The 13,519-nt window shown below is 38.9% G+C and overlaps 2 protein-coding genes across 6 annotated transcripts in view; one reads left to right on the top strand and one right to left on the bottom strand.

The window, feature by feature from the left end:
- The window catches only part of STON2 (stonin 2), a 70,344-nt gene that overhangs the window by 51,448 nt on the left and 5,377 nt on the right, over positions 1-13,519 (top strand). For both annotated transcript variants that reach the window (XM_085225439.1, XM_010711793.4), the window contains exons 5-6: positions 6,389-8,224; positions 13,041-13,243. In XM_085225439.1, the coding sequence (XP_085081565.1) occupies positions 6,389-8,224; positions 13,041-13,243 (2,039 nt within the window). The remainder of the gene's footprint in view (positions 1-6,388; positions 8,225-13,040; positions 13,244-13,519) is intronic.
- Positions 11,042-13,519, bottom strand: part of LOC146544329 (uncharacterized) — a 22,944-nt gene continuing 20,466 nt past the window's right edge. The window contains exons 4-5 of one of the 4 annotated variants that reach the window (XR_014883683.1): positions 12,977-13,181; positions 11,042-11,244 (exon numbers count right to left, since the gene is read on the bottom strand). The gene's annotated coding sequence lies outside the window, so the exon portion shown is untranslated. Of the gene's footprint in view, positions 11,245-12,445; positions 13,182-13,519 lie in introns of those variants that run through there. The other 3 variants (XR_014883680.1, XR_014883682.1, XR_014883681.1) reach the window with 3 other exon arrangements.

Below are 13,519 nucleotides of genomic sequence, written 5' to 3'. Positions count from 1 at the left end.
CTTGCAGATTATCTCACACAGCGTGTGCAGGACAACCAGGGGATCAGGCTTAGCCAGCCTGGGTTCATGAAAGGCAGGTCCTCCATGACCAACCTGATCTCCTGTGATGAGTCACATACCTGGTAGATGAGGAAAAGACTTCAGCAAAGTCTTTGTCACTGGTCCTATGATCTATGTCTAATTTGGAATTTGCTGTTGAAGTGATAAATGTATTAATTGGAGACTCCACCTGTCTTGTTTGCTGTGGCCCCAGGCACACAGGCACTTTTATTTCAAAACAATATGAGTTATCTTTGCAACATTGTTTAGGTGATTTCCAGATAGACTATCATTTCATTCTTCACTGTAATTTTTTCTAAGCATTTTCTTAGTGTTTTCTAATTGAATTCACAAATTCTAAGTGTTTTCAGATTAAAACCTGAACAATATATTTGGAAAATACGTTTTCTAACTATAGATACATCTGCTGTAGATACCTAATATACCAATTTTGTGCACTAGGTTTATTACAGATTTGATTTTGTTTCAAGGCTAGACAGGTCCATTCTGATTACCTACAGGCTGCAGGATGTGAATGAAGGTCGTACAAAGCTACAGAAATATCTGAGAGCACGTAACACAGCAAAGACATCTGTACAAGGAAAAGGGGAGCTACCTTGTGTGTAGGTTTTGAGTTGCTGAAATACTGTTTCATTATTTCATACCACATCTGAAATGTTTAACTACTCAGTAAATATATTGCAAATTAAATAGTGAATATTTTTAAATTAAATTATGCAGGAATATTCTAAGTTGTAAATTCATTTTGTTACCTTGAGCATTTTCTTTACTCAGGACATAATGAAAGGACTCACTTGAATTGATTGAATTCCAGGCTCAATGAATTTCTTCAATTGTGTAAAGACAAAGAGGAAAGAAAAACAAGTTCAGTAAAAAAGGCCCTCAAGTAGTAACATATATGGCTGGTTGCAATGAAACTTCCAGCTACAACTACCACTGTTCCACTAGGCTTTTATCTGGTACCTGTACACCTCATAGTTAGTTCAGGCTCAGTTGCTAGGAAGATGTTCTCTTCCCTGTCCAGTTGCAAGAGTCAGTATCAGTGAAGGAGACACAGGGCAAATAATTGAAAACAAGGAAGCAGAGTAGGAACCAATGCCTGTAATATGGTAGTTTTACCTCCCACAAATCTGTAAGTTTCTACAGGTGTAGAACAATAAGAAAATGTCAAAACATCAACAAAGTTTGCAAAAACGATGCTGACTTCTAGAGTCCCTTAGGATGGAGTATGGAAGACAGTTCTTTTCAACAACTTGCTTGCAGTATTAGGTCTGCTTCAATCTAGCCGTGAGAGGCTGACACAGAATTTGCTTCTATTTCTTCTTCAGTATAGCGTCTGCACGATGGCTTACATTTAAAATGAAAAATAGCAATTTTCATAAAGATTAGAGATTCATAGAGCTAAATTAATTGAGCATAGATGCAATTAATTGTGTTTTAAATAGTACTGGAATACTATGTATGGCATAACGTCTTTGAAACTTCAGATAATTAAACTTCTTTTAATGATTAAACTTATTTTGGGAGTTGTGATGAATTTGCAATAGTTAGCCAAGCAACAGGAATCATATTTAAGTAGTCACTAACCCACTGCTGGGAACAAGCTCTTTTGTATTTTGTATTAGAACTACTGCAGATTTGGGACAGAACTACACTAGGTTAAATCACCTGTTTACATAGCCTATATTTAGATACCCAAGTTCAGACAGATATCTCAATAGGATGTGACAAAACATGGTGAAAATACAGTGATTAATCCATTCAACATAATCTGAGAAGCCTTTTAAGTGGAAGGAGTAGGAATAGAAAGGGAAACACAGCAAGCAAAGGTCAGCGACTTTACCTTGTGTCTGCCAGTTATGTAGCCAGTGATTATTATTCTGAAATACCTCTTAGTTGTGCTGTAAATCATGAAGTTAAAAACATTACTTCTTTAACTGACAGTTCAGCAAGATGGAGAACCAGATTATTGGCCAGCATAATAAAATAGGAGGCACCACTTTTGGAGCCATCGTACCTTCCAGCCTGCTGGGTGTTTGTGCTCAAAGGGTTCAGGGCTTTCTGCCCCTCATTGCCCTAACTTGAGAAGAGGCAATTGCCTCTTCTTCTATCTCCAAAATCTGTTCTGAATCTCATGGAAAGAAAATGTCCTGCAGGTAGAGAGTATTTCTAAGTACCCCCTAAATGCTACCGACACTGATTGATAGTAGAGCTACACAGGAAGCATATGGAGGTAATAACTGTTATCCTCTCAGGGACATTCTCTGTGCAAATAAACAACATTAACTTCCCATTGGCAAGACAGCTGTGGTTCTTCAAGCTGCAGACTTTCATAGATAAATTCCATAGTACTTTTTTACTGTAGCCTTGTTCAGCAAAATTGTTAGAAAAATTTAGACTGATGTCTGCAGCAGTAACATGATTCTCCACCATTAACAGAGCTGTGATAAACAGGAAAGCTTGCAGAAGCTGGCTTTCATAGCATGTAGCAAACCTGGAACTCTTCGCAAGTGCAATGAAAGAGCAGAAGTATTTAATGAACAAGTTTATAGGTTTCTGTCCAGCTTATGTGATATTTGCACACTTACACTGTGTTCTTTGTGAAATAAGCATAATCATTTCAGATAAAGTTCAGCATTAGTGACAGAATCTTTATTTAGATTATTTAGATTTGCTTCAAGCTAGTTACTATCAAGAGGTAAAATAGACAAGTACTCGGTGATTTAAAAATCTGGCTTTTGCTCAGATATATTTTTTAACATAGTAATTTTATCCAGCTTTCTTTTCAATAGATCTGCCACACCTTCAAATCTTCCTACTTGCGGGACACAGTTTCTATCATAAACAGTTTGCAGGGTATCAACGTCCTTTAACAGCTGGATGTGTGCCTTCTCTTTGGGCATAAGTGAGGTGATAACGCATGGTCATTTGGTCCAAAAGAGATTAAATGGAAAAATGAAAAGACAAAACAATTAAGAGGACCAGAGCCTTCTTTGTTTTCAGTGAGCTATATAGCAAAATGTTCTATGTCCATCATATCATAGTACAGTTTTTCAGTTTATCATATAGAAATAATTGAGCGTTTTGCTAAACATTTGTAAAGCCAACAAAACGTTAGGAGGGCTTTGGATGAAAAAAAAAAAAAAAGTGCAATTCTACATGGCACATTTTGTTGTTCACCAGGAATTATAAGTTTCCATATTATTTAATGGTTTGGTAATGATGTACACATGTGCATGTAGTAAAGTACAGCCAGTGCTAGCTGGAGACGCTACTTAGGTGACAGAATGAGAGCAGAGATGTATAGAAGATTCATATAGAGCTACTGTCCTCTTTTCCTTCCTGATAAACATTCTGCTGTGTTGTGTAGATGGGTTGGAGAAACCTTCAGATTAGAATCTGAAAAGGTAGACAAATTAGAAATGTTTTAATTCTACTAAATAAACACTTATCAAAGTCATTTGCTTAGGAAAGAAATGATGGTCAGTCAAGAAGGGAAAAACATATCCTCCATGTTGTTGATCACTTCCTCCTTTTTTTTTTTTTTTTTTTTTTTTAATTCAGATTGAATCTTTCTCAGTCAGGAACCACTCTCTGGGTGCAAGACTGTTCATCAAGTCATCTTCTTGATTTTATTTTCTAGGAAGGAATTTTAAAAACACTTACGGAAGCAAAGTAGTAAACCAGTTAGCTTAGCTGTTCATCAAGGAATTGTTTTCTTAAATGACCTCTCCCAGAACTATTAGGGTATTTCCGGATTAAAGGACATTTGCATTTTAGACATTATCATCTATGTTGAGGAACTCACCAAAAGTGAAGATGAGAAAAAACTTAAAATTTACTGTCTAAGCTATCCCCTAGAAACGTCCAGATTTTTCACCATGAGATATTTTTCTTTCCACAGAAGTTACAGTATTTCTCTTGAGATATACATGCTATTTCATCTAGTTCTCAGAAAGTTTCTTTGAATACTTAGCTGCATTATCATACTGTTATTTTTATTCTCCCTGCTATTAGTCATACTCTCACAGACAAAGCTGAAAAACTGTCTTTCTAGAACTACCCTTGTAATCTTCAAATATTTGTGAATTCACCATATGGTACTTTGGCAAGAGAAGAATGTACTTTGAGAAAGAAAGGTTATTTCTCTTTCCAAATTTGGCACTTTCATGTATCAATTCAAATAACGGTTTATTGATTTTTCTATAGAATGAAGTTACACAAATGCTTACATTTACAAAACTATTCTTATTTCATGCTTCAGTGGTATTTCTAAGTATCTCAGTTAAAACAAACACACACACAAAAAAAGAAAATGGTTTCTTTTATAAAATGTCTTCAGTTTAGAAAGAAAATTTGGAGGGTGAATTCTGTCTAGTTTTTATACAAACTAAAGGAGTTTGGCTCATCTTCCCCTCTAAAATTTGCATTAATGTTAATACTTCACTTTTGGAGTTACGTTTGGTTTCTGCAATTCAAAAGCTAAAATACAGAAAAAGAAAAAATTATAACTGCAAGCAGAGAAGAGTTGTGTTCTTGAGAAACTCTGATGTTCTTATCACAGGACTATTAGAAATCCTAGAAGGAATGAATAATGTTTTTCCAGAAATACCATAAAAACAGAGTTTCTTATTACATCCTTCCATTTCTTTTGCTTTTTTCTGGGAATTACATGCTTACTGACCAAAATACTGGGAAAACATGAGACAGCATAGAAGGTGTTAGTAGGGACTTGAGGATCGGGTTTGTCTTGGTGTTTTGTTTTCTTTTTTTTAATTGTTTGTTAAGGATGTGGTTGTGGATGATAATCTGTTTGGGTTTTTTTAATCCACAGATCTATTTGTAGTCTTGTGGCAAAACTAATGTATAAAGGACCCATGGCTATACCCAGTAGTGCAACCAGTAGTAGGGACAGCAGGCAGACATTGTGCAGTGGTAGAAGTGAAACGACAGGATAGAGATGAAAATCTGAGAAACTGAGGTAGTAAAACTTCTTTTCCAAGAAGTGGAACACTTTCTAATGAATGAGTAGTCTGTAAAAGATGCGTTTTCTTTGTATTACTTTGTTATTGCAGCGGCTTAAAAAATAAACTGGTTTTATTCCACTTAATATAAAATTCTCAATTACAATGACCTATAGAACTTACATAATGTGTTTTATCCTTAGATCAAAGAGTTGGGTGAGCTTGATACAGCTGAGATGAGAGGCGCAGAAAATCAAGTAATCCAAAGCATTATAACATGCTAATGTCAGGACTTTGGCTAAGATGAATATTTCTTATTTCATATTCTGAATTGAGCTGAAATGAAAATTCAGACTATTATAGTTTATGCAGAATGAGAATCAAGCTCATCTATTTTGGTAACTGGTAAAATTTGAATATGGACTTAAATATTTTGCTTTTGTTGTTATTGTAAAATAAGTTCACATCAGAGATGTACAGCCATAGTGAAGTGCTACATTTTACAGTCACTTTTCTGCTTTTTGCTGAAGAACTGTGTGTTGTGTAAAACCTGATCTGTATATTTATCAGAAGTAAAAGGCACAAATGCTAGCCCTTCTGTGTGCTATGCAGGGCAAACCTGTGGTGCAACCACAGATTTTAATTTAATACTTTAATTCATCAGCACAGTGGGAAGAAAACTGGAAGAAAACCCTGTAATCTCTGCGTGCTGAAAAAATGATGCACATTTTGGGGAACACCTTATTACTGCTGCATCTATCTCCTCCAGAAGGAGCTGGGATTGAAATAGCACAGTAAAATGCTGGCTTCTGGGGAGATGTCTTGGCAGAGTCTGAGACAAGGAGAGTGGTCAAGGGAGCCTTGTTCTGGCAGAGGTTTGAGGACAGCTCCCATAATGCAAACCAAAAATACATTTTTCTTTATCCAAATGTACATTCCTAGACCATAGATTCTCCACAAGATTTTCAGAGACATCTCTGGATTGGCAGACGATTTCCCACTGGGTAAGCTACAGAGAACATCTTCTGAAAATATCTAGGCTAAAAGTGCCACCTAAGCACCTTTTATGGTGCCTTTTTTTCTTAGGTCATTATGTTGGAATGAGAGCTAAGAAATACGATCACTATTATCATTCCTTCTGTACTTCTTCCTGCTTTCCTTTTCTATGTTCAACTGTCTATTTAAAAATGAATCTATTTCTTTATTAATTCTTGCCATATTCTACAGAATATTATCCAAGTTTCTTCTATCTTTCTCACGCAGCATGCTATTATGCAGACAGTGCTTTTCATTTAGTGCAGAGAACTAGATAATTTCAGAATAATTAGCTGAAATTTCCTCCCCTCCCCTTTTTTTTTTTAAAGACAGTTCCTCATCTTTCCAAGAAGATGAAGAGGTAGATATGGAGGCTGTCAACTGGCAGCTGAACAACACCTCCATGAATGGGCATTCTGCTGCACCAACCACAGTTCGCTTTCCCAGCTGGGTGACTTTTGATGACAATGAAATCAGTTGTTCACCACAGAATCTTTCTCCTTTGAAAATAGACACCTCACCTCCAGAAACACAGGCTCCAGATGTTAACTTTAACCTCACTGCATCATTTAAGAAAAGAGAACGTCCCAAAAGCACATTGGGTGAGCTCTCTAAAATTCAAAAACTGGATCTCTCTTCTTTAACCAAGTTGCCTTCTCTTGAAATGCCACCATGGAGTGCTACTAATCCCTTTTTGGATGAGTCTCTTCGAGATGTCCAACCCTCACCCATCAATCCATTCAGCTCATTCTTTGAGGAGCGAGACAGGCGTTCCAAAAGCTCTTCTGTCTCCACTGTTCCAGGCAAAAGCCAAAGAGACTCCCTCATTATCCTCCATCATGAACCCGATACCATCAGTTTCCAAGAGGCAAACAAAAGTGTAACTCATGCAGATGCTGTGGAGCAGCTGAAGCAACTCCAGATTGGAGACCCAGATTATGTGAGCAGCCCTACCTTGCCTGATGATGACCCCACAATGCCATATGATCCAAATGCCACTTTATTTAACCTGACACCATCTCAGCCAAAGGATGGATGGCCAATGATGCTCAGAATCCCAGAGAAGAAGAATATTATGTCATCCAGGCACTGGGGACCAATATACGTGAAGCTGACTGACAGTGGATACATTCAGCTTTTCTATGAGAAAGGACTGGAGAAACCTTTCCGTGAATTCAAACTTGAAATCAATCATGAGATTTCAGAGCGCAAACTCCAGAACTATGATGAGAATGGAAGGATACACAGTGTGAGGTTGGATCGCACAACCTACAAGGAGAAAAAGAAGTATCAGCCTAAACCAGCCATTGCTCATACAGCAGAGAGAGAGCAAATCATCAAGCTTGGTACTACAGACTATCAGGATTTCCTAAGCTTCATCAATGCTGTGCAAGACACTTTGATGAACTTGCCAGCCTCATCAACAGATCTGAGCACAGTGGGACTAAACTATCAAGAAGAAGAAATCACTGTTGATGTCAGGGATGAGTTTCATGGCATTTTGGCCAAAGGAGACAGTGTGATTCTCCAGCACAGTGTGCTGACCCATATATATGTTCTCAGCTTCCTTTCGGGCCTGGCAGAATGCAGACTGGGCCTTAACGATATCCTAATCAAAGGGAATGAAATAGTTGCAAGGCAAGACATTATGCCCACTACTACCACAAAGTGGATTAAATTATACAGCTGTCGGTTCCATTCATGTGTGGATGAGGACATGTTTAATAACTCTCGTATTATCCTGTTTAACCCCTTGGATGCTTGCCGATTTGAACTGATGCGATTCAGAACTGTTTTTGCTGAGAAAACTTTGCCTTTCACACTGAGGACAGCAGCCAGCATCAATGGTGCTGAGGTGGAGGTACAGAGCTGGCTTATGATGTCCACTGCATTCTCTTCTAATCGTGACCCTTTAACTCAGGTTCCTTGTGAAAATGTTATGATCCGCTACCCAGTACCAAATGAGTGGGTGAAGAACTTCCGCCGGGAAAGTGTCCTGGGGGAAAAATCTTTGAAAGCCAAGGTGAACAAGGGGGCTACTTTTGGATCAACCAGTCTGTCTGGTTCTGAGCCAGTCATGAGAGTTACTTTGGGAACTGCCAAATATGAGCATGCCTTTAATTCCATTGTATGGAGAATAAACCGACTGCCTGACAAAAACTCAGGTGAGTTGTGCATACCATCTCTACAGGAGTAAACTTAAGGAAGTTATGTGTTTTGGAAGACAGGGAATACTGTGTTTACTTGGTGAGAGATAAATCATTCTTTTCAATGTACTGAAGGACATCAGATAGTTACACACTGCATTTATCTGACTCTTCATTGCAGTAGTTTTAATTATCCTGCCAACACTGCTAATGATAAAAACTGATGGGGTTTTCCAGATGCAAAAATATGCTTTCTTTCTCAGCTTTTATGAGTACACTATGGAATTTCTGCATCAAACATCTCTGTATGTTTAGCACTGTTATTGGAAGCAAGGCTTTTTGTTTGACATCCAAAAGCAAGATACTATGCTACATGACTAAATAACAAGTCATGTGCTGTAGTTCTAACACATGTGATTTGTATTTCATTCATTTCCATTCGTCACCATTGCCATGCAAACACGCTGGCCAGTGCTAGTACTTTGACACATACACTGTAATTAATCCTTATGTTTGGAGTGGGAGGTTGTAAGAGGGCAGAAGGTATAGTGCAACTATTACAATGAATGTTTTGCAATTACTAGTCATGGTTATGCTTCTGTGATCAGTGCAGACAGGTTAATGCAGCTTAATCTCAAAGAGAAAATACCAACATAAAATCCACAAGTCTTTGCATTTCTCCTAAATTGTTAATAATTAAACATTCAAATAATATGTGCAAGCTACTGTTCACTTTGGCCATTGCTGCTATTTGTTCCACTTCCAACTCTTCATCCTGGGCAATAATACCAAGATAAATTAGGTTTGTTTTTTATGTACAGTGAACTCTAGTTCTTGATTTTTTTCATCTAGACTTTTTAAAATGTAGGCGTATTTTTTAGTATTGATGCTGGAGTAATGCAGCTGTATGACTGAATGGGTTTCTGTGTTTGGTGTTTCCTGAAAAAAGTTCAGTGTTGGATCAGATCTAAGTACAGTTGTTTATCCCAAGTTTAGGCTGCAGTTTTAGCAAAACATTGATCCAGATCTTCCAAGCTTTTGAATCACATTTCAGCCCAGAGACACCAGGTTACACTATAGGTTACAAATTTGGAGGGATATCACGGACAAAAGTGAGGATTCCATGTTTTCTGTAGTGCAGGACATAAGAAGAGAGAGAGCTTGGGAACTCACAAAATATTGCAATGAAAAATTAACCTCAGGCTGTGTATGAGCAACAACTTGCTTGTGAGGAAAATCTCACTATGCCATCTGTATAAGCTCTGGGAATGAGATGCTGTGAAACTGGGCCTTCTGTGGCATCTCCTCTCCAATGATCCCATTAGAACATACTGATGTTTCAGTTGGGAAAATGTAAGCCCCCAGACTTTAACGCAATCACAGAAGAAACCTGTAGCAAACAAGGAGAAGAGGCAGAAGTCCTGGCTCTGTTCAGTCTACTGCAAGGCAATGCTCTCTTACCCACTGCAGCTGCAAGGGAGATGTTTATCTATGGCTCTTGCTTCCTTTATCTTGTCCCTCCCAGTGTGAGGCTTCATTACACATGCCCTGTGTCAGGGGGAAATGAATCACACTCGGCACTGCTGCTGGCACCCTGCCACAGAGCACCTATCCATCAGTGTCACAGTGCAGTATGCAGGGCTGTAGTATTTGTTTACATTCTGAAAGGAAGAGAGCGTCCTCACCTCACCAGTCAGGCCAGATGTAATTTCAGGGAAAGGAAGGGCCTTGTAAGCACTGCCTTGGCAAGGACGCTTGAGGTATATGAGAGGGAAGGAATCTCAAAGTGATGACAGGATAGGTTAAGTGTAGCTCAATTCTAACCTTGTCTCTCAAGGGCTATTTACATTTCTCGACAGTAGTCATTCCATGGCTTTCCTTACTCAGAGTATGAGGCAAACAAAGAGGGGTGTACATGGAACCATCAAGAGCATTGATTTATGAGGGTGAACTAGGGAAGTTTATTCCTGTTCCTTCTTAGATTTGGCTGATGGACCACATACACTTCTGATCACATAATAAGAAAGCATAGTCTGCTCCTAGCCTTGTGCATTCTTGGTAGTATCCAGCCCTACCCATAGGTTTACACAATAGCTCACCTCCTCCCCGTTATAGCAGTCTCTATAAATGACGGTGTTTTCAACATCGAAGTATAAGAATATTCCTTGAACTCGCACTCAATGCTCTCTTACAACCGCACCTACAGCTCATCCCTCACAACACTTTGGGTCCCTCTAGGTGTCTGGTCCACTGATGAACTGCCTTGGTGCCTGGGACTCCAGATATTGAGTGAGGCAGTGGAGGGAGAAGGGGAACAGCCACACTGCCCATTTCCAGCCTGTGTGCAAGTGTGAGGCTGGTAGGACCCCCAGTGCCCTGCCCTGAGTGCCAGCTCTGCAGAGCTGTGGGTGCAGAGTGGCATCTTTCCTATGCTCACTGCCTGTACACTGACTGCAAATGGCTTGGTAAGGATTATCTCAGTGGTTTCTTCACTGTCTTACCTAAATGTTTTCTCTTTGTGCATCCCCATGGGATTGGGCCCCTTGCACTCTCACTATAGGAACTTGTTATCAACACTGTCTGTATTATTCTGTAGACAAAGTGTTTGCTTCTGATTATAGATCAGAAAGCGTATGACAAATGAAGTACTGTGTGTACTCTGACTATAATTTGACCTAGAAAACTAGTGTGGATTGCATTTTAATGAGCATACTGCTGAAATCATTTATGAAATAACTTGGTAAATGCTACTGCCTTTCTCTTATTCACAACTAAGGCAATCACAGCATTTGACAAAGAAAGGCCCTGCAGAGTTTCACATGCAGCAGTCTGGGCTCCAGGTGTTTCTGTTTTTTATTAATCCACCAGCAGAATTATAGGAAAACATCCACCAGCCACCAGTCATGGGTAAACACTCCTGGAATGAGGCAGGACTGCAGCCTCTAAGTGGGTCCTGGATCTGGATGTTGAAATTGGGCTCAGTTTGGTTGAGGGTTCCCAACATGCTGCCTGCTGCACCCTCTGCAGTAAATTAAATCCTGTAATGCAAACATATTAGGACATCAGAGGGCTTTGGAACAGATTCCCTCCAATCACAGTAAGCCACATCAAGCCAAGTGTCTCTATGAAATCCATGATAGTCAGAATGGAATGCTAGTAGCTCAAGGAGGTAGGAGGCTTAGAAGAAAATCAGTCTAATGATTTCCTCCTGATTTTATTAGAAAAGTGCATTTGTCTGTTGCAGAGGGAGCTCTGAATGAGCCTGCTGAGCACACACAAGGTGCACAGAAGTTGTCCATTGTGTGCCTCAGGTTACTAATGAATGCTGAGGTACTCAGTATTTCTTTTGGTGGAGGAATTGCTCTCATAATGTTTATTTGGTTGTCTACTATGCTGATCTGGTTTACATTAATAACTTCTGTATTTGTTTGAGCATTGTGCATGGTCTTTTCTGGTAGTTGGTATTCCTACTGGAAGAAATTAAATTATTGAAAAATTCCATTGCAAAGTAAATTTAAATAAATTCAGATACTTCTTACTATTTGAATTTATTCAGTAAAGCTAAATATTTCATGGGATCAGGTTGTTTCTAACTCTAAACTACAACTGTTGGCTTTTCTGAAGGCTCTCAACCTTGATCAGCTTTCTTGTGATGTAAGTAGGACAGGTAGGGAGCCCTCTTATTAAGGTGTCTGGACATTCCGCAATTCAGAGCCTTGTGTGTTCTGCTACAGGTTAGCAGTGTAGGCTGAAGTATTATATGCTAAGTTTGGGGAAATTTTTAAATTGAATTGCTGCCTAAATTGTTCAGTCATTCCAGAAAATGAAGGTAAGAGAAAATGCAGTCTAGGCCATATCCAGCAGTTATCAGAACTAGAGCTGCTGTGCTTTGCACTGGGAGGGGAATATTATTTATTTTTTTTATTGAGCTTGGGATTGCTTTTCTTTGTTCAGTTTGTTTTGTTTTTACAAAACAAATTTATAATCCCCTCAGTCAGAAATCCCAAAGTGGCTGTGAGTGTTCTCATCCTCATTCTGCAGATAGAGAAACTGAGGCACAGAACCTGAATGGCTTTCTCAAGAGCTTAGGGAGTTGACAGCAGTAAAAAATATAACAAATGTAACTTAACTAGCAGTTCCTACTTCATTTTTTTAAACATGTCTGCTGTCCAGCAAAACAAAGGGAAGAATATATAATAGCAAAAAGTTTTCAGGTACTGATGACAGAACTAAACATGGTTGGTTTCTCACCTTTCCATCTTTAATGACTAGCCGTCTTGTGGAGGGTTGGAATGACGAATAAATTGTTACTTCCAAGATGTGTCCAAATATGCTTTTTGAACCCAGGAAAGTTTAATGTTATCCAGTATGTTTGCTTTCACAACATATGGGGATAGCCATTTCAAAAATAACTATGAGATATCTGTCAAATCTACCTTTACTTACTATCAATACATGATATTTTAGAAGGATATGCCACAGTGTTCTTAACATGTTAAATAGACTGAGGGAATAAGAAGAGGGAAAATATCTTTACCTACAGTGGTTGATTTACATCTTGAATTTTCACCCACTGAAAGCAAATTGGACTGATTGACAGTCATTTTTTTGCAGTTCATTTAATTCTGACTCTGACTAACTGAACTGAACTGAAACTCCAGCGTATGGAGTTTCAATGCCATTAAAACAGATAAGATCCTGACACTTGATTCAGAGTAGTTCACCCAGGCAGATTCTCAGTTTCTTGCTGTTTCATGATGTTGTTTTTACCTAGATGCAATCTTCTCTCAGCAAAGCAAGACAACTTTCATGTCTGTTTGGTCTATTTTTCCAGCTTCTGGCCATCCACACTGCTTCTTCTGTCACCTAGAGCTTGGCTCTGACCGGGAAGTGCCTTCCAGTTTTGTCCGCCACGTAGATGTGGAATTTGACATGCCCACTACTTCTGCATCCAAAGCCACTGTTCGGTCCATCTCTGTTCAGGACAAGACTGGTGTGAGAAAGTGGGTCAACTATTCAGCACATTACAGTTACAAGGTAAAAATGAGCATTTGTCACCATGGTTACTTCGCATTCTTCATTGTCTTGAAAAGTTTAGGCAAACCAATGGGAATTTGATATGTCAGGCTCTGTGCAGTGGCTGCTCATGTGCAGCCTGCAGATTCATGGCAGACAAGCTGTGGATTATGGCTCAGTGAAAATGGATAACACTGCTTACAGTGGCTTTGTGAAAGAGCATGCATACACCAGTTCCTGGGGAAAAGCTGATAAAGTAGGAGTGTGAACAGAGACTTTTGCTACAGTGGGAGTTTT

The sequence above is a fragment of the Meleagris gallopavo genome, chromosome 5, assembly GCF_905368555.1.
Source record: "Meleagris gallopavo chromosome 5, MGAL_WU_HG_1.1, whole genome shotgun sequence".
NCBI lineage: Eukaryota > Metazoa > Chordata > Aves > Galliformes > Phasianidae > Meleagris > Meleagris gallopavo.
Note: the sequence above shows the minus strand (reverse complement) of the source record. Positions and strands in the feature narration are given on the sequence as shown.